This window comes from Mirounga leonina, unplaced genomic scaffold, assembly GCF_011800145.1.
Source record: "Mirounga leonina isolate KUSES-001 unplaced genomic scaffold, KU_Mleo_1.0 Mir_106, whole genome shotgun sequence".
NCBI lineage: Eukaryota > Metazoa > Chordata > Mammalia > Carnivora > Phocidae > Mirounga > Mirounga leonina.
In genome coordinates, this window is record NW_023270232.1 from 5,641,639 (window position 1) to 5,662,884 (window position 21,246).

At 52.4% G+C, this 21,246-nt stretch overlaps 1 protein-coding gene across 1 annotated transcript; it reads right to left on the reverse strand.

Moving 5' to 3' along the window:
- Positions 1-12: 12 nt before the first annotated feature.
- On the reverse strand, positions 13-6,509 carry LOC118017820 (neuropeptide FF receptor 1-like). The gene is made up of 3 exons (XM_035016071.1): positions 5,584-6,509; positions 2,020-2,119; positions 13-889 (listed from the first exon to the last, which is right to left on the reverse strand). The coding sequence occupies exons 1-3, from the start codon at positions 5,996-5,998 to the stop codon at positions 13-15; spliced, it is 1,392 nt and encodes a 463-aa protein (XP_034871962.1). The 5' UTR covers positions 5,999-6,509.
- Positions 6,510-21,246: the final 14,737 nt, after the last annotated feature.

The following is a 21,246-nucleotide window of genomic DNA, read 5'->3' on the forward strand; positions in this document are numbered from 1 at the left end:
TCCCCGTCCCAGTCAGCTACCCCACGCCGGTATGGTGAGGGGCAGGGGGCCGCAGCCAGCACCCTCCCCGGCCAAGCCGTGGTGGGCCACCCGGGCCCCGCGCAGCGGGAGGCGGCCGGGCCGGGGCGCCCCGCTGCCCTGGCCGGACTCGGAGGGCAGGCCCGAGTCGCTGGGCTGCCCCTGCACGGAGACCGGGGCGCGCAGGAGCCCGCCGGGCGGCTCGGAGGAGGCCTCCCTGGGCCCGGCCCACTGCGGCGGGCAGAGCGGCGCGCGGAAGGCGGCCTGGAAGCCGCGGCGGAAGTTCTCGTTGAAGTAGCCGTAGATGACGGGGTTGGCGCTGCTGTTGAAGAAGGCCAGCCAGTGCGCCAGGGGGAAGGCGTAGACGGTGACCAGCTGCAGCTGCGGCTCGCTGAGCTGGCCGTAGTCGGTGAGCAGCAGCAGCGCCCAGAGCGGCAGCCAGGACAGCGTGAAGACCAGCGCCACCATGACCAGCATGTGCACCACGCGGGCCCGCCGCCGGGCCCCCCGCCGGCCCTCCCGCGCCGCGTCCCCACCCGGCCGCGCGGGCCCCGACGCCTTGCACAGCTTGCGGGCGATGCGCGCGTACAGGAGCACGATGAGCGCCAGGGGCGCCAGGTAGACGTGCGAGAAGAGCACGGTGGTGTAGACCCTGCGCATGCCCTTCTCGGGCCAGGCCTCCCAGCACGAGTAGAGCGGGTAGGAGCGGTTGCGGGCGTCCACCATGAAGTGGTGCTCCTCGCGCGTGACGGTCAGCGTGACGGCCGAGGGGCACATGATGAGCAGGGCCAGGGCCCAGATGACCGCGATGGTGACCAGCGCCTCGCGCAGGGTCAGCTTCTCGCGGAGAGGGTGCACGATGCAGCGGAACCTGCGGCCGGGGGAGGAAAGACAAGCGGGCTGGGCACCGGCCCCGGGGGGGTCCCTGTCCCCGGGGAGGAGAGCTACCCCTGGTGGGGGCTGGCGGGGTGTGGGCACCGGGGGCACCTTCCAAGAGTAGCGCAGGCAGTTTAGGGTCGTCCGCAAGCAAATTGGTTCTCACCTGCGAGGGAGTCAGTAGCCGGGGAACAAAGGCAAAACCAGGAGGGGGGACGTGGGGAGGAACGGGGGCAGCGTGGGAAACGTTCGTGTCTGGGCACTTCGGGGGGGCATAAACTGATTAGCTGGCAGCTAGCAAAGGGATCAGTCTGCACCTTCTGTCCTGGAGTAGGCTAATTAGGAAGGCGTATCAAAGAAAAGTTTTAGCTGTTTAGGGATTCTCCCGAAAACCCTGGGAGTTCAGGGGCGGACTCTACGTGATAGGCTGTCCCTATGTCGTCTTGGCTAGCATCCTTGCCTGCCCCCCATGCTCTGGGGGAGAATGCCCAGATGAGCCCTTAGTGCAAAAGCTTACTGAGGTGGGGGAGGGGAAGAGGACCTATCGCATGCATTTGGGTTAGTTTTACTGTGTGCAAAGCTTCCTTGGCCCCTGGCTCTATTCCATTTGCCAACTCATGCTTATCAGAGAATCTGATGGAATCTGAGGCGGAAAGAGACCTGAAGTAGCTTGAGGTAGGGTGGAGATGGAGGGCTAGTAAGGCTTGGGCTGCCAGAGAACAGCAAGGAGCCTGCAGGTGGGGGTTGGGAGGAGTGGGGAGGGGGGTGGGTAGTGAAGGAGCAGGGTCACACTCTGATCCCCCCCCCCCCAAATTGGCTTTCCTTGCTCAGACTCATGGGTAGCAGGATGCCTACTGTTCAGGAAACAAGGACTGCCCTCAAGCTCCCACAGGACCCAGGAATCCCTAGTAAACCTTCACAGGAGCTGCCTCCAGGCCTTCTAGACGAAGGTCGAGGTATTCTCTGCAGGCGCCCCAAGTGCAGAGGGCAGCTAGCCCCCAGCCCTTCCCTTTATGGCTCCTGATTCAGCCTCAGCCTTCTGGTCAGTGCGACAGTGGTGACGGTAACTCTTCCTCGTGCCGAGCCCCTGTCGGCCAAGGAGAACCCAGCCAGGAGCCCTCTCACCTTTCCACGGCAATGGCCACCAGTGTGAACACGGAAGCCGACACGGACATGCCCTGCACCAAGCCACTCATCTTGCACGTGGCGTTGTCAAAGGGCCACCCTGCAATGACAGAGTCCACCATAGAATGAGTGCCTCATCCACGAAGAGCCGGAGACCTTGGGTCATTTAGGCCAGTCCCCTCTGTGGCTCGGATCTTTCCTCCATGTCCTGCTAGGTGGTCATCCTCTGCTTACACACTTCCAGAAATGACGAACTGACCAGTCTACACCACTGCGGTCAGTTCTCACCGTTAGAGAAACCGTCTTTATATTGACCAAGGATTTCTCTCCAGGACCTTTGTATCCAGCCAGATCTGCCCGGCTTTCTGCTCCCATAGCCCTGCCTCAAGGTCTAGGCCAACAGTTCTCAACCCTGGCCACTCACTAGAATCACCTGAGGGCTTTGAAAAGAGCCAGTGCCCTGAGCCATGCCAGATCAATTACAGTCAGCATCTCTGGGGGTGGGACCAGACATCAGTACTTTTCAGATCCACCCCGGGGGATCTGAGTGGCAGCCAGAGCTGAGAACCACTGGGACAGAGCGAGCCTGACTCCCAGGTCGAGGAGACACAAGCAGCCCCAGCCCCTCCCGTGTCTCTCTCTGATTCCCAGGCTTCTGCTCTGTCCAGAGGCCGGGGCCCCACTTGGCCTCAGGACTGGTAGCTGGATCCACATCTTGGTTCCTTGAGGCCATGCGTTGGTCACTGCCTGGTGTCTCTGCCCCTCTAGGTCTGGGGGTCCCATCTGTTCTCGTCTGTTGTACTTGGCTCAGGAGCCCTCTCCCAGGGCTGGGCCCCCTCTTCCCCAGCAGCCACCCCTAGCGACCTTTCTGCCTGCACGCTTACTGAGTGCCAGGCATTGTCTCGTTCCATCCTCCCAACAACCCTGATGTGATCTCCTGTTCACAGATGAGAAAGCTGAGGGGAGATGAGTTGGTTTCCAGTCTCTGTGCCCCTAAATCACAATGGGGGAGTGTGAGAGTTTGGTGTGGGTGCTGGGGAGTTTAAATATCATGGAAAGCCAACATCACCATGGCAACCAGCCTGATTCTGTTTTGGAAAACTGGGTATTTCCCTGATTCGGCAAGTCCTCTCCCAAGTTCATGTCCCAGAGACATTCCCCCATACTCCAGTTGTTTGTAGTGCTGGAGAGTGGGAGGCAGTGGTGTGCTGGTAAATCAGCTCTTAAAAAAAAAAAATTTAAATTAAAAAACTCCTCTGATTTATAGCATTTGCCAAATCCAGTATCTCCCCACATGGCAACGTTTCTACTCCCGCCATGACATCACTGACACAGGCAGGCTGGCTCGCACACACCGCTGTGCAGAGGCCACCTGGGTGTCCATCCCTGGGGGACCAGAGGGTAAAATGTGGTGGATGCACCCCGAGGAGCAGAGCGGCAGCCCTTAGCGGCCTCAGGTGAGATGTATGCAGGGCGACGTAAATAGAAGCCCAGTGACAAAGGTCAGGGTCCCAGGGTCCCGGGATCGAGCCCCGCATCAGGTTCCCTGCTTAGCAGGGAGCCTGCTTCTCCCTCTTCTACTCCCCCTGCTTGTGTTCCTGCTCCCGCTGTGTCTCTCTCTGTCAAATAAATAAGTAAAATCTTAAAAAAAAAAAAAAAAAAAAAAAGAATAGCCAGGAAAGCCAACAGATCCACAAGAATAGCCAGGAAAACCCCAACCCAGAAAAACAAGGGAGTGGTTGGGGGGGATGACATTGTTCTTTATCTTGATTGTGGTGGTAGCTCCATGACTGTGTGTGTCCCTCAACACCTGTGGAAGAGTACACTAAAAAAAGGAGGATTTTTGTGCATATTAAATTGTACCTGGACAAAAATATTTCAATGTAAAACATGCACACATTTGCGATGCACTTTTGGTAAGAAGGCATACAAGTGAAAAGATACAGGCTATGTTTAGTAGAATGTTCGCCTGTTGGGCGGGGAAGGGACTAGGTAGTGGGGTAGGGCCACAGAAGGGAAGGAATAAAAAATAAACGGGGGTCTTTGTAACACAGTGAAGTCACATAGCGCCAGGAGCAGCAGATGTAAATAATTCAACCCTCAGCATCTTCACTCCAAAAAAAAAAAAAAAAAAAGAAAAGGAAAGAAAAGAAAAGCTGAATGAAGGTTTGTTCTATTGCAGAAGATTCTGTTAAAAACAACCTAGATACCCATCAGAAAGAGACTGGCTAAATAAATTATAGTACATCCATATAATGGAATGCTAAGCAGTTGCAAAAAAGAATGAAAAATGCTTCTATTTATTAATATGGAATAACTGCATGTAAATTAATTTTAACGAATCCTACTTACGATATACACTCTATATTTTGAAGCCGAAAAAGAAAGTGAAGATGCAGAACTGACTGCTTGGAAAGTCAGCATGTCCTTAATTCGCTTGTTCTTGCATAAAAATACTTTCGGAAAGAGACACAAGAAATTGGCAATATTGATTTCCTCCCAGGAGAGAAGCTGGGAGGCCAGAGGACAGGGATGGAAGGGACATTTTTCACTGGAAACCTTTTGGTAGTTTTTGACGATTGCCATGTGAATGTGTTCTTCCAACCATTTTTTTTAATTTAGGCACGTGGAAAGGGCTGGCAGACACCACCTTAACCAACTAGTGACTTCGCCATGTCATTGTTAACCGGTGAATGTGTATGAGCGTGCGGCTAGGTGTGTGCACTTTTGCGCATGTGTGTGTGTGTGCACACGTATGTGTGGGTCTAGGTGTGCTGGGAAGGAGAAGGATGAGCAGTTTATGTTCAGCAGCACTGGCGGAACCTGAGATCCAGCTGTGAGCGAAGGTCCCACCAGACAGAGCCAGGGCAGCCGAGGGAAAGCTGACTGTCCTGGCTCTACTTCCTGGGTCCTGAAACTTATAGAAACACCCTTCCACCATTTGTGGGATGAACAGGCAGGAATGTGGAGGTCAGGTGGTCTCGTTCTGCTTGAATCCCTTCTACCAAGTCACTGCTAAATGGCCAGGCAGTCCCTACGTAGACACTCCCGGTGACAGGGAGCTCACTACCTGTAGGGCAGAACTCTCTTTGGTTGGAGAACAACTCAAATAAGTGGATTATTAGGTCCACGTTCAGAGGAAACCTGTGGGTTCTAGCTCTGCCCAGGGCAGCTACCCAGAAAAGTAAGACTGAATGGTGTAGTGGTTAGAAATCTGGGTGTGAAGACATGGGACTTGACACTTAGCTGTGTAACTACAGACCTGTCCCTCATCACTCTGAGCATCGGTTTCCCCAACCCCCCAAATCAGGATAATAATAACAACGCATAATTCATTGGATCGTTGTGAGGATTGGATAAGTTAATGCAGGCAGAGTAAGTCATACAATGCCTAGATGAAGAGAATAATTAATTCATTGTTTCTATTATTTCTAGCCTAATCCCTCAGCCACAAGACTGTCTGGAGAGTCTGAGACAATGGCATCTTGGCCAAGAGACCAGGCCAGCAATGATTTCGGGAAGGTGGGGGAGGGGACTCCCACTGCCTCCATTGCCTCCACTCACCAGTGATGAGGTTGTCCACGAGCGTAGTGGGCATGCAGAAGATGCCCACCAGCAGGTCGCTGACGGCCAGGTTGAGGATGAACATGTTGGTGACAGTGCGCATGTGACGGTTCTTGAGCACAGTGAAGCAGACCAGGGCATTGCCCACCATGCAGAGGAGGAATATGAGCGCGTAGGCCACAACGAACATGGCTGCCACTGGGGAGGAGTGCTGGTAGTAGGAGGAGAAGGTGAGGTTTACAGCTGGGGTGGCCTTGGCAGGAGTCCCATTCAGGCTTGGGGGCCAGCTGCTGTTGGAAGGCTGGGAGGGCTCCCCTAGAAGCAAAGGAGGATACAGGTCAGGATCCCAGGCAAAGAAGAGATGGCTGACTTCTTGCCACCGGTGAGACCCTTTTGTCCTCCAAATCCTGGCCATGACCTAGCACCCCGATCAGGTGCTCAACTCCAGTGGCAACTGCATGCACTTCCAACCCACAGCACGCAAACCTTGATCTCACACCTTCATCTCGCCTCGTCCAGAACTCATTTCCCAATGTTGGCTCTTCTCCATTCGCATATGGCCCACCCCCCTGCCCCATCTGGGCTCCATCCTTCTGAGCCCTGCTGTCTGCCCCAGAGGCTGCCCTCTAAGGACTCCGTCGGCCGGGTTCCCTTGCCCTCTGTTTTCTGACCAGGTTCAGCCAATGGAAAGCACTGAAGGAGATTGAAGGACTGGAGAAGACAGATGTCAGGGTATTCATCTCCCGACTCCCTCCCTGCCTGGCCCAGTTCTGCCTGTGGGGCTGTCTTTACGGATACAGCTCCTGTTAGGTGACCCTATTCCACGACTCTAGCTCTTTGGGGGCCAGAGTGACACTGTGTTCTCTCTTTGCCCCAACAGCTTCCTGTGATTGCCAGTCCCATGGCTTATCCATCCCTTGCTGGTTCTCACCCTCCCCTCTCCCCTGTAAAGTCCCTCTATTAAACTCTTCAGATAAATGCTTTCTTTCTTTTTTTTTTTTTTTAAAGATTTTATTTATTTATTTGAGAGAGAGAGAGCACATGAGAGGGGGGAGGGTCAGAGGCAGAAGCAGGCTCCCTGCCGAGCAGGGAGCCCGATGCGGGACTTGATCCAGGGACTCCAGGATCTGACCTGAGCCGAAGGCAGTCGCTTAACCAACTGAGCCACCCAGGCGCCCCAGATAAATGCTTTCTGAGTGCACCATCTGTTTTCTCCTGAAATAGTCTCCTGACCATTATACCCTCCAGATGCTTGTTTTCCCTCCTCATCTCCTCCACAGAACTTTAGCTGGAAAAGGCAAGAAGGCAATAGAGGAAGGGACAATGGAAGAGGACTCTGAACCAGGGTAAGGAGTAAAGGCATACATTAAACTTACCAGAAGACCATCCAAAGCCAAGGCTACCATGCATCCATCACTCTCTCCCATCATGGTATCAGCTGCTTCATTTGCCCAGCATTTAACAAAGCACTTGCACATGCATTAGTTTATCTAACCCTCCCAATTACCCCCTGAAGCAAACATGTTAGGTATGAGCCCCGTTTGAAATGGGAGAACTGAGAGCAGAGGGGTTCTGTGACATTCTCCAGGTGGCTCGGGGGTATGCCACAGAGGTGGTCCCGCTCTGCATGTCTCTGAATCAGAGCCCAGCTTTAGCGTGTGCTTTCCCAGCCACCTGTGGGAAGGAGCAGTTCCGTGTCCAACCACAGCTCCTCTGGGAAGCCATTAGATGTGGTGACTCATGATGTTGTCTCATAAACTCTCCTCCTGCCTTCCTCTGGGACTGGATGTGGCCTGTTCCAGGCGATGAAGAGTCTTTGGGGAGTCTTGTGTTGCATCCAGAGCTCAGCCACTAGCCTGGAGACCCACCAGAGGTTTGGGATCTGGAGGCTAGAGATGCTCTGGGACCAAGGAGCTGGCATGACCAGGGCTGGAGGGCCCATCAGGAGCAGCAGGGGCACTGGGGGCAGGCGGAGGGCCTGCTGGTAGAGGTGGAGATGCTGGGTGTTCTGGGTGAGAGGAGGAGGTGACAGCCCCCTGCTTAGGCGCTCCCAGGCGTCCAGTTGCCCCCAAACATCTGTACTATGGAAGATGTCAAACATGCACTAGACAGAACGGTATCGTGGACATATACAAGAGTATACAGCTTAATGAACTATTACAAGAGAGAAGAGTACAAAGACCTCCCGTGCATACATCCTCCACCTTCAGCAATGATCAACCTAAGGCTAACCTGGTTTTACCCACACCCCCACCTCTCTTTGGAATAGCACATCACTTCCTTTCATTCATAAACATTTCAGTTCGGATCGCTAAAAGATAGGACTAAAAAAGCCCTCACGTAACCACAGTATCAGTATTACACATAACAAAATTGACAATTATGTGTAATATTACCAATTACCCAGCATCTGCATTCAAATTCCCTGATGATTAGATAATTTTTTAAAAGGTTGTTTGTTTATTTATTTATAGTAATCTCCATACCCAGCGTGGGGCTCGAACTCATGACCCTGAGATCAAGAGTCCCATGCTCTTCCGATGGAGCTGATCCCATTAGCATTCACCAATGCTTTGGGCAGCAGCCCCTAAGGATTACTGCCTAGACCCCTCATTGTCTTCCAAATACAATCCAAACTCTATCCTCGGCCTCCCAAACGCCCTGTGCTCTGATTCCTGCTACCATCTCTGACCTCACCCCCTGCCACACGCCCGTTTGCCCGTTCTGCTCTGGACACCTTGCGCTAGCTCCTGCTTTCTCCAACCCCAAGGATTTTCCCCCTTTCTATGGCTCCTGTCTCCTCCTCCCCTTTAGCCCTCAGCTTAGACTAGGCTGTCTTCTCAGAGAGAAGCCTGACCCAGTCGCTCTATTTTAAGTAGGTGCCCTCCTATTTATTATCTCTCACAGCATCTTCTTTCTTTTCCTCCATCTGTCAATATTTTGTTTTCAGGTTGGTTGGGTTTTCTTGCCCACGCTTGAAAGGCAGGTCCTGAAGAGCAGTTGGCAGCCGAATCCCCAGCGTCTCATCAGTGCCTGCCCATAGTCAATGGTTCAATAAATGGTTGGTGGATGGATAAGTATTTGTGTGAAGGGAAAAAGGAAGGAAAGGCGGACTGTGACACCAGGGGACAGGGTGACATTGCTGGTGTTGGAAGGCCTTCACAAGCTCCTCTGGAAGGAACCCCACCCCGGGTTCTGTTGGGAGCCTCCCCCGGCAGCTCACCCCTCCTGAGCCCCAGATAAGCTCTGAATCAGTCCCCATGACTCAAAAAAATCTGTGGGTGTGCATGGGTAGAGGAAATTGCCACAACCTGTCCAGCCAGACTCCAGTCGGTCTGTCCTTGCCCTTCACTTGGCCTCAGAGAACTGCTTAGTGAGCTCACATTCAGCAGTCTGTCCTGAGAAGTACCCAGGTATGACACTGCCCATCTCTAGACCCTCCGCTGGGCTGGGTGCCTGTCCCCACCCTCAGTGCCGATTCTAACACTGCAGAATGTTCCCTTCTCAGGGAGGATTCTTGGCAACTCCCCTGGGTTGGGGTGAAGTGAGTTGAGAGCAGGCAGGCCTCCCCGCCCTAGCTGAGCCATACGAGCTGCCAGAGACCTCATTAACACCCTGGACCTGTTCTTTCTGGACAAGTGCCCTTGTGCATACATTAAAGGCTGTGAAAATCTTATCCACTGAACCTAATGAAGTCATTCCCCTACTCTGGGAGCTTCCTGGAGGTCTCAGGATACAATCATGGTTGCCTCCAAGGCCTTCTGATGATCTCAGAGAGCAAGCAAGCCCTGGGCCACGGAAAGCCCAGGACCAGAAAGAAGATGGGGGTACACTGGTTCTCAGTGTGAGGTCCTGCCCAGCAGCATCAGCATTACGAACTTGTTAAAAATGCACATTCTCAGGACTCACCTCTGATCTAGGGAACCGGACCCCCAGTTATTTTAACACACCCTCCCGGTGATTCTGGTGGCGCACTCCAGTTTGAGAACCTCAGATTTAAAGGGCTTGGACCAAAGGCTCTGGAAATACTGGACACACACAGACTGGGAAGTCCCAGCCCTCCTTCCTGCCTCCTTCCTGGTGACTTCAGGCGACAGACTGAGTATCTGTGTCCCCTCAAGATTCACAAATGGAAATCTAATCCCCAGGGGGTGGTATTTGGAGATGGAACCTTTCGGGCGAGATTGGATTCCACTGGCGAGCTCTCATGAATGGAATTAGTGTCTTTATGGAAGAGACCCCAGTGAGCTCCCTCGTCCGTCCCCTTCCGCGTGCGGGGACACAGCCGAAGGAGGGCTTTTGTGTGAAGCAGGAGGTGGGGCCTCACCAGACGTCAAATCTGCGCCTTGACCGTAGACCACCCAGCCTCCAGAACTGTGAGAAATAGGTTTCTGTTGTTTCTAAGCCCCCCTACCCACCACCATGGTGTTTTGTTACAGCAGCCGCGGTGGACTGAAACGCCGCCTCATCTTGAGAGTGGAAACACGCAATTCCTGGCCAGGACCTAGCATAAGGCACGTCCCCTCTCTGGAAACCAGAGTTTTCACTGGTAAGATGGGGATAAGCTCACAGGGACCGAAAGGAGGTGCGGTGAGAGCCAAGGAGATAATGGGGGAGAGGACCTTGGTGCACCATGCGTGTCAGCTCCTAACCAACGGTACTGACAGTGTTAACTACACAGAGGATGTGAGGATGACATCTTTATGATGTTCTGGGTCTGGGCCTCCCCGCCAAGGCTGAAAGACGTGTGAGAGAGAAAACAACACCAAAATGAACGCTTGAGCACAGAACCAGGCTGGGTATTTGTTTCCCTGAGTTCACAGTAATTCCCACTAATAAAGTCATCGTTGTCGCCACCTGCCGGTCCGTCCTGGTACCACAGGGAGCTTCGAGCCCGACTAGAGACCCGGGGTCACCTTTCCACAGCCACTTCCTGAGAGCCTCCTGGGGGAACTCGACCTGGGCGGAGAGGCGCTAGGGACCCGCTGAAGAATACAACACAAAACAGCACAAATGGCTGATAAACACACAAGACAAAAAATTTAAATTCGTTTGTGATCAAAGAAATGCAATTTTAAACAACAACCTTTTCATCAATTAGATTGGCAGATAAGAAAAGTGCTCCGCGATGGCCAGGGTGTGGCTGTGCCCTGGGGAAGGATGGTGGGGGGGGGGGCACAAAGCAGCTCAACCCTCACAACTGGGGCACATCCATCCAGCACCCTGACAAGGGACCTGCCCCAGGATCCAGCCATTCCACTTCTAGGGACTTATCCTAGGGGACAAAAGAGCTAACTAACGGTGTGGGAGGAAATACTGACCATGGGTTGTAATAGTTACAAAATAGCATATATTATAAATCTGCATTCTATATAAAAGGGTGTGTATGTGTGTGTGTGTGAACAAAGGACCCCAAAAATAGTATTTATCCACAGGGATGTTTCAAGTGATTTTTATTTTCCTGTTCACTAACTTGCATTTTGACCTTTCTAATCAGAAGGAAGCTCCGATAAATGTGATTTTTAAACTGACTGCATCAGTGGTTCTGAACGCTGACTCAAATCGAAATCACCTGGCTTTTAACAATACAGCACTCCCTCCAAATGAGTCAGAGTCCCTGGGGGTCCAGGCACTGGGATTTTTCTTAAAAGCTCCCCTGATGATTTCCAAGTGTGGCAGATTTGTGAACCACCGAATTTCCCAGTCCCTGTCTCCAAGGCGCTTACAGTCAGTACCTCACATTGTGGGAGTCACCAAACTCTTTGAGACTCTGATGCATTTGAATTCATTTCACAGATGCTTTCCTAGAGCTTTGTCCCGATATACCAAGAAATGATCCCTGTCCAGATAGAATTCACAGTCTTTGAAAGCTTTGGATCCTCTCTCAAAAAGTGCACTTGGTTATTCACACACTTCTAAGGGAATGGCAGGCATTTGGGGTTAACTACACAGAGGATGTGAGGATGACATCTTTATGATGTTCTTGGTCTGGGCCTCCCCGCCAAGGTTGAAAGACGTGTGAGAGAGAAAACAACACCAAAATGAACACTTGAGCACAGAACCAGGCTGGGTATTTGTTTCCCTGAGTTCCCAGAGAGGAGGGTGCTTGGGTGGGTGCCATAAAGGGGCACCCATTACCCCTCTGGCCTTGGGGAGTAAGCCCTCTCTGTGGGCCCTTTAGAGAGACTATCAGTCAGGACTCTGCCCTGGCCCCTGGCCAAAGGATAGCCAATCAGACCTCTTTTGCTTTGGATTTGATTCTGGGTCTCGATAACACAGCTTTTCCTTCAGTTGGATGACCTGCCCATACTCTTCCAATAAATTCCCATTGTTGGTTAAGTCAGCCAGAAACAGTTTCTGTTGCTTGTAGCCTATAGTCTTGACTAATACAAGGGATCAGAGCTGGTCATTCTTGGGTCTCCTCGGAATCTGTGGAGTCCAGGTTCAAAACCCTAGGGACAGTTGGAAGGGGTACGGATGGGTAGGGATAGAGCCCCAAGATTCCTGCTCCCCAGATTAGATATCAGCCCTCCCTAGGCTTCCTCTAACAGGCCAGGTGATCTTCCATGGAGCCTTTGCTGGGGCAGGCAGGAAAGGACACTGACCTAGGAGTCAGAAAACATGGCCTTGAGAGTTGGCCCAGTGGTGGTCACTCAAAAACTTGCATATAAGAAGGGCTGGTGCGGGGTAACTTGATTTGAAGGAAAAGCTTAGCTTAGGACCTTGTCTTAAAGTTGCTTTTGCACAGTTTTTACAGGGAGGTATATTTAGTTTGGGGTTGTTTGGGGACTGCTGTTGGGGGAGCTTGATCCTGCATGCCACCCCTTGGTATTCCTCTGCAAACTGGGGAGATCCCCTTCACCTCCCTGTGTTCTCCTTGGCTTTCAAATGAAGGTAGGTGGCCTGCGCTTCTTGCATCTCCCCACCTCATGGGGTTGTTACCAGGCTCAGTAAGATATCAGAGTAAATTTTAAAAGGCCGCATAGACCTAAAGGCTGTATCTTGACTGTATTAGCTATCTGCCAGGCAGCTGCAGGGGACCAAGGGGTGACAGTGAGGTTCCAGTTCATTTGGGTCTGTCCCCAAGGAAACCAGCCTGGGCAAGCCCTGTGTTGGGGCCGCACAGGTGAGTGAAAAGTGGGTGTGTAGAGAGACCACTGCGGAGGAGGGAGGCATCCTGAGACCCGCAACCTCACCTCTTTCCCGCCTGGCAGCTGAGCTAAAACCCACCACGTCCCCAGCACCCACCACAGCAACACAGATCTTGCAAGCCGGCCCCTTGTTGGTGAGTAGGAGTAGGTGGGCCTCCCAAGAATCCTTCAAGTTGACAAAGGTCAAGGCCAATGGCTGAAGAGCTCCTGCAGCAGCCCATGGGAGCCAAACTAGCCTCTTTTCTGCACTTTCCCTTTTACTCTGAACCCCTTTCGTTTTTCCTCACTTCCTGCTGGAGCTCTCCGGTTTTCTCTGTTTTACTCATCAAAACCTGGATTCAGGAAAGAAGGTTCTGAGGTTCGGATGCAAATTGTTTACGTCTCGGTAAAAATTGAAGTTACTGAACTGCTCTTTACTTACATCTTAAGCTTAAGCTTACATGAGCCCCCATGTCAAGGCTCCCTGCTCAGTGGAGAGTCTGTTTGTCCCTCTCCCCCTGCTCATGCTCTCAGCACATTTAGAGGAATTCCAGATCTTAGAAAAGTAAGGGTAGAGGAGGGTGCTTGGGTGGGTCAGTCGGTTAAACGTCTGCCTTCAGCTTAGGTCCTGGTCCCAGGGTCCTGGGATCGAGCGCCATGTTGGGCTCCCTGCTCAGCGGGAGTCTGCCTCCCGCCTCCCTCTGCCTCTCTCCCTGCTTGTGCTCGCTTGCATTCTCTCTCTCTGTGTGTCAAATAAATAAATAAATGAAATCTTTAAAAAATTTTTAAAAAGAAACGAAAAGAAAAAGAAGGGTAGAAGAGATTTAAGGGGAGGGCAGAAAGGGAAGGACTTTCTTCACTCCTGCTCTAGGCAAGGCCAGACATATGCCCAGGAACATCCTTTCTGGGTTCTGTGATTGCTTCCTCAGTGTCTGCCTACAGAACTGGTCACGTTCAGTTTCGTACTTCAGCTATATGTAGAAATGTTTTATCTTCCACTAAGCTGGAAATGCCTTAGGGGCAGAAACTATGACTCTTTCATCTCAGAATAATCCCCACTATCTGGCACAGGGCATAGAACATGGAGACAATTAATAAGTGGTGGCAATTAATATAGGTCCTAAGGCTATGAATTTTCTTCTAAGCACTGCTTCAGCTGTATTCCAAAAGCTCTGATATATACTGTTCTCATTATTGGGGTGTCTGGGTGGCTCAGTCGGTTGAGCATCTGACTTTGGCTCAGGTCATAAGCTCAGCGTCCTGGGATCGAGCCCCCATGTCAAGGCTCCCTGCTCAGTGGAGAGTCTGTTTGTCCCTCTCCCCCTGCTCATGCTCTCTCTCTCTCTCTCAAGTAAATAAATAAAATCTTAAAAAAATAAAAAGAAATACTTTTCATACAGCATCAAACTATCTCTGACAAGGAAAGAATTATTCATTTCACAAATAGGAAATCAAAGCTCAAGAGCAGAGATATGCTCTTAGAACACAGGAGACCCTTGGCTCCAGGATTCAGAGTCCATCAAGTAAGCCGGATGACCTAATCTGAGTTTGAGCCCCCACTCTGGTTCTGCCACCTCCAATCATTTTCTCATCCTCTCTTGGTATCATCAGACCCTCTGCTAAGATCTCCAGTGTCCCTGTGCAGCAACTGGGGATCCTTGATTTGAGGGGTCCCTGCCTTCCCGAGGCTTCAGCTGCAAAGCTGATGCCATGAACACTGCATGGGTCATCTGAAACCTTTCCTGGAGAAGCAGGCACAGTGGCCAGAGGCAGAGCCAGGCTACCTTGGGCTCCGCCGAGAAGTAATGGAAGTGCATGCCTAACTCCTTTGGGATCGGTCCATCCTTCCCCCACTCAGTACTTCCCAACCAGGCATCACCGCCTGGAGACTCAGCATCCCTGTCCCAAGCTACTGATGCACTCTCTCCCCATTCCTAGCATGATCTTCTTTCAGGAAAGATTCTGATGAATTTGTTCACACAGATGAGGAAGTGACTCATAACAGCTTAAAGTGCAGTGTCTCTTTCTGGTGTTTGCATTTCAAAGGGAGTCAAACCTTAAATCAGAAAGAAAAACAAAGCTCCAGTGGTGTAATTTCAGTTATTAAAGAGAGAGTAGCAAAAGGTTTTTGAGAAGGAGAGACTGAATTGAATTCTTTCCTGTTTGTATCCTCAGTTGATTTGGTAGAAATTAGCAGTGTTGTCAGTTCCACTCTCTGTGCCTCAGTTTCCTCATTTCTTTTCTTCTTTTTAAGATTTTATTTATTTATTTGATAGAGAGAGCGAGAGAGCACAAGCAGGGGGAGCGGCTGAGGGAGAGGGAGAAGCAGGTTCCCCACCAAGCAGGGAGCCCAGTGCGGGGCTCGATCCCAGGACCCTGGGATCATGACCTGAGCCGAAGGCAGACTCTTAACCATCTGAGCCACCCAGGCGCCCCAGTTTCCTCATTTCTAAAACCAGGGTTCAGCACCTGCTTACCCAGGCCTCTCCTGGCTCTAATAACATGGAGTCTTTGCAATGGAACGGCCACCCAATGATCGGAGCAGAAATACTTACTGTAATTATTGCCTCAACTCACTGCCAGAAGCAGGACAGACTGCCATCAGACAGACAGATCATGGCTCCAGTGAGAACCAGACATGCATCTACCTGGTCTCTGCTTCCCCAGCAGCAGCTGAGACCCCTCCCACTCCCCACTCCTCGTGAGACAGGGAGGTGCAGACGGTCCTCAGGACATAAGCTGGGTAGCTGGACTCCATGTTGGTTGCAGCCCTAAGTGTCCCCAGAATCTGGGTTGTTCGTACAGAAGCCAGCAGACCTGCTCTAGTTCAAGCCAGGGCGAGCTGCACCTCCTAAGCCCCATTTTAACGTCTGTTAAATGGAGGTGATGCTGTCTCCCTGCCCACTTCCCAGTCTGGATGAGCAGCTCCAAGGCGGTGAAGTGCTTTGCCCAAAATAACAGGGGCACAATGCCTCGGGCAGCATCTCCTGGGGCATGGAAAAGCAGGACCCACCTGGACCTCCAAGATGCGTCTGTGTCCTGCACTGGAGGGAGACCAGCTGGCTCGCTCCTCTCCTTCTCTCTCTGGTGACCTTCTTCCCCTGCCTGGGCCACTGCCCCACAGCATACCCACCTCCAGCCGGTGCGAGCCCACGTCCTCCCAGCCTCTGGGCCTCCCTCAGCCACAGAGCTCCCGGGCCAGGCAGCAGCAGCTAGGGAGGCTGCCAGGGGCTCCTTGGGGGCCACTAGACTGGGGTGGGGCTGGAAGTGGGGGCGGGGAGTAGATCTGATGTGCTGCACTCTGCTGACTTAGAGCCTGGCGACCCACCGCCAAGGCCAGTGGGGAGTCCGATGGGGGTTGCTGCCTGGCTGGCCCTACCAACTCTGCCGGAAGCTCAGCAGACTACAGCGTCCACCTGCAGGTACTGGGAGAAGGCTTTTGGCCCCCAGAGATCCCTCCAGGCCATATTTTTGGCCCAGCCACCCAAGAATTCCCCCTTCAGGCCCCTGCCAGCCCCCCTTGTCCAAGCTGGATAATGAGATCTGGTGAGGAGATAGCTTTTGGCCAGCTCTGAGTACTGGAAAGTTCTTCCTGACAGTTGAGTTCCATCGTCTCAGTGTAACTTGCCCCCACCTGTCTTAGTTCTGTTCCCCGGAGCCACACAGAACAAGAGTGAGCCCCTGGCCCCAGGATTGTCCCCTTCTCCCCACCTTTGTCCCACCAGAACAAACAGGGGCTCTTCAGCAAAAGAGGTTCTAGGCTCACCTCGCCGTCAGTCTGCTTTCATCTGCCCAGGAATTTACCTCAGAAATACAAGCCAGAGCTCCCTCATTATAAATGTAGGCGATTGACTATTGGGACTGACATTAAGGACTCTGTATTCACTTACATTTACATATCATTTTCTTGGTTTCGATCTGAATGTTGAGATAGCCTCAAATCTTGAATCTGTTGCCATGTGGGTGTTGGGGCTCTTATCCAGAGATTTGATAAGCATGCCTTTTATTTTCCCTCTACGCTACTTAATGTCAGATCAAGGCTGGAGCCCAAGGGACCTCTAGGTTGCACTGAAGCCTTTAATGAAAGCCCTGTTGTCAGTCTTCCAGCACCTTTCCACATCTTTCCATCACTTTCCAGGGCTCTCACAAAAGATCTTTGCTGTGTCCTGCTGAAATCCTGCAATTCGTCTCCGTTCCTCTCAGAAACCCCGTCTGAAAGAGGAAACTTGCTGAGTTTGGTCCAATCTGCTTTTAGCGAACACTGCTACTGGGTCCTCACATGTGCTGTTATTTTCTTTCTTTTTGAAAAAAAAATTGTTTTTATAAAAAACGATGTGCTCCTTATAAAACAGTTCTGAGCACCATGAAAGAAGAGAATGAACATCACTGAAATCTCACACGCAGGGTAGCTCCCATGGCCAGTGTTTGTGACGCCTCTTGCCACATCCCCTCGGCCTGAAGATCCCAGCCGTGGTGGACTGTTCCTTGCACTTCCTGTGCCCTGCCAAGCCTGCACTCCTGTGCCTCTCTGCTCTGCTTTCTTTGAAGCCAAGAACAGGAACCTTCTAGGAGTGCAGGAGGGGCAACCCTCAACCAGTGGAGAGTAGCAAACAGCCGGCACTCCCCTTCTGCTGTGGGGCAAACCTTGGGTGCTTTTTGCATGCTCCCCAGAGGGTCCCGAGAGGGATAGAGCCCGCAGGTGCCCACGGCTGAGCCCCAGTTCATTCCTGCACCCATTTTTCTTCCTCTCCCATCTCACTCTCTTGACCTCAGCTTTCAGGCATCAAACTCCTTGGACTGAGCCCTTGTCTTAGGGTACGCTTTCGGAAGCAGGGGAATCCACACGAAGATGTCTCTTTGCATATATTTTACATATATATCCTATAATAAGCCTATGTGATTTAGCATAAAGGGAATCATACTACACATGTATTCTAAAACCTGCTTTTAAAAAATCACTCACAGTAGGCAGGGAACATATTTCCATGCCCGTAAATAAAATCCTAAATGCAGTTCTTACTGTCTACATAGTATGTCATTGCAGATGTGTTTCATCATTTAATTTACTTAATTATGGACATGTCGATGGTTTCCAGTTTTGCACTGAGCTGAAAATGCTCGGGCACATCTCTTTGCAAGTGTACAGGATGGCATCCTTTGACAAAATTCCGAGATGTTCAATGGCTTTATTATCTCCTAAGTATTCACTACGTGTTTGATGATTTATTCTGGAATCTTAATAGAGGCCAGTACTAATCTTAACAGCTTAGTGATTTTTTTTCTTTTTTAAATCTACCTTTACTTCCTTTTTGAACATCAGGACATTTGCCCATCTTTCATTTTCTGGTTTCCCTTCATTCTTTGTCATTTCCTTTAAGGCCGTGATTACATCGGCAAGGCCTCCCCATCCCTGGGATGTCATTTGTCTGGGTACCTTCTTCCCATCACCTATCTTGGGTTTCAATTTCCTCCTTATGCTCTTTATTCCATCGTTTGGAGTAAAATTGCCTGTGCCCTGCTCTGCCTGCCCTCCCTTGTGTGTTAAGATTATACCACACATCCCAAGCCCTGAGCAGATTCCGTCATGTTATCCTTCCTTAGACTTTGAACCTCTTTGCTCTTTTTTCATTTCCCCTGGCTTCTGTTCACTCGGGCTTTGGTGGTTTGCTGACACTATTCTTACAGATCCTGCCAGTCTTCCAGATTCCTCTTGGGTTATGCATTCTTGTTTGCATCTTTGTGTGCGTGCACTTTTCAAACCCGGCAAGTGCGGCCACGCGAGGGGATCTGTGAAACTCTCTTTTCTTTCTCGCCAGCAGTATTTGCATGTACTCCCTTGGAATTTCAGGGTTTTTTTTTTAATCTCCTGAAGCCCCTCTCTTACACATCTTGTGTTCTTTTACCCTCACATGCCACCCTGTGAATCCAGCTAAATGTAAATTTCTCCATTCAACAGATGGGTAACCAGCGGCACAGAGAGGTCTTGACACCACCCCAAAGACACCCAGCAAGCCAATGGACCAGCTCTCAGTCTTCCAGTTTCTTAGCCTAAATATGGTTTCCCTTGCCCACCTTGGCTGAGATGGGGGTCTGGACCCCGACTTGGTAAGGTTGGAGCAAGCAGCCTTATGCCTGAGACTTATACCTTAGAGTCCGGGAGGTCAGGTCCATAAATCCACCTTTCCCCCAGGGAGCAAAAATTCTCTCTGCACGAAGAAATCTTGTCTAGAATTCCATCTCCCCCAGTACTCCCACTCCCAGCAGGCAAAGTCGGTGGGTGACAATTCCACTGAAGCCAATAGCCGAACTCACCTGGTTTCAAATGATCCCCTGCCCAGGCAGGAGCAGCCTGCGATGCACACAGGGACCTAGGGGCACCTGTCTCTCCGTCTCTCTGTCTCTCCGTCTCTGTCTCTGGCACACACACATACACCACACACAGTACAGAGCGCTCTAAGTCTTTCTCCCTCTCCCAGTGTCTCTCTGTCCCTCATGCACACACACACACACACATTGTCACAGTGTCTGGCTCTGGACAGTGATCAGGTACCCCAGCCCCTTTGCTCTCCCTTGGCTCACGGCTCCTGAGTCAGTACCCGACCCACTCCCACTCTCAGTCCACCCTCAGCCCCAGCTCCGGGCTCACTCACCCTCCATGCTGCCCACTCCCGTCGGCTCTGGGAGGGCACAGCGGGCCCCTCCGCCCTGGCAGGGGGCGGGGGTCTCCGGGCGCTGGGGTGGCCTGCCCGCGCCCCTACCTCTGCGCTCCAGGGATCGAGTCCGGGGCCGGGCGGCAGCGGGCGAGGGGGGGGTGGGGGGCGTGCGCCCGCTGGGCCCAGCCCTTCGCGGGGTCTCGCTCCTCCTCGGGGCCCAGAGTCAGTCCCGAGGCGGCCGCCTGCCCGGCTCTGAGGCCGCCGCCCCGCTGGCCCGCGCCTCCCCCGGCCGGAGCGACGGAGGGGGGCTCGCGCGGCGCCGTCGCCACGGCAACCGGCACGCTTGTGCCCGCCCCAGCGCCCCCTGCCCGCCGCGCCCCGGGCCCGCCTCCCCGATGCGCCTCTCTCCGCAGGGACCGAGCGCCCCTCCGAAGTAGGGGACACCCCCCCCCGCCCACTGCAGCCCTGGCATCGATGTCCACTAACTCCGTACCTCTCTCCCCGTGCCCCACGTCCCAGCCCCTGTCCCCGCTCCTCCTGGTCCCACCCCAGCCTGACCCCCCAGCCACGCACCCCGGTGTCCAGGACCCTGCGGCCCTCCTGAGAATGAAATGGGAGGCCGCTGGGAATACACAGGAGCTCCAAAGGAGGGAAGTGGGGGCTCCCCATCGACTCTGAGCTCTGCGAGGGGAGTGGGGACACTGTGTCCCGACGATGACCACTGACCTTGGAAGCAGCAGGCCCAGGCGTTCAGCGCTTTTCCCCTTGGGCAAGTTTCTAAGACTGCACTTGAGTCTCAGTTTCTGCGTTTGGAAAATGGTTTCCCCGCGAGTAAACGAGATGCCAAAGCGTCCGCCCAGCACACAGTAGATGGCCAACAAATGGTCCCTTGAGCTGGATGGGAGGCCAACGCCCCCCACCCCCATGTCAAGCCCCCAACAACCACCACCACAGACTTTGTCACATGCATGAAGATCCTAGGTTCCAGGCAAATGAAAGAGAGTGACTGGCCCGTTCCTTCCTTTATTGGGGGTGGGGTTTATATCCAGAGTCGAGGAAAAGGTTGGAACCCAGCTTCTCCCTAGTCTCCCTCCAGCTCCTCGTCTGCCCCCAGGGGCTGGCAGAGTCTCAGAGCTGGAAGACCTTAGCAGCCACGGAGTCTAACCCCGCCTTGGGGCAGGCGTCTGGATCCTACTGCCCAGCAGTGGGTACTTCTGCCTCATACCACCCTCTCTTTGCCCAGGATAGCCCAGACAGAGCAGAAGGGAGGGAGAGCTCCCTGTCAAGTGCGCCCTTCTGCAGGCCAAACATCTGATTTTCGTTGGGCTTTTTTTCTTCCTGTGGCTTGCCTCAAGATTATCTGTAAAATGGGACTAATAACAGTGTCTATCTCCCTGAGTCGCTGCGAAGATTAAAGGAGTTACTCTATATAACACACTTGGAACACTGCCTCGCCCGAGTACGTGCTCCATAAATATTGGTTATTCATATCATTACTATCTGGAGTCCACCTACCCATGCAAGTGCTCACAGTTCTTAGAGTCCCTCTGACTGTCAGGACCCAGAACTGTGACAGGTGACATCAAGCCCCCTTGACCAATGCAGAGTTCAGGGCATTGCTGTAAAATCCTTAGAGCCCAGCACTGCCATTTATCGTAGGTGTGACTTCGGGAAACTTTTATAACCGCTCTGTGCCTCAGTTTCCCCTGATCTACAAAATAGGGATAATAGTACCCACCGGAAAGTCACACACTTACAACAGTGCGTGGCACATAGCAGGTGCTCAATAAATATGAGCTGTATGTATTTGGGCACTAGGCATTGGATAATTCAAGGTCACTTTTTCACTTTTTCCCCCCCTTCTTCCCCTTTTCCCTGCC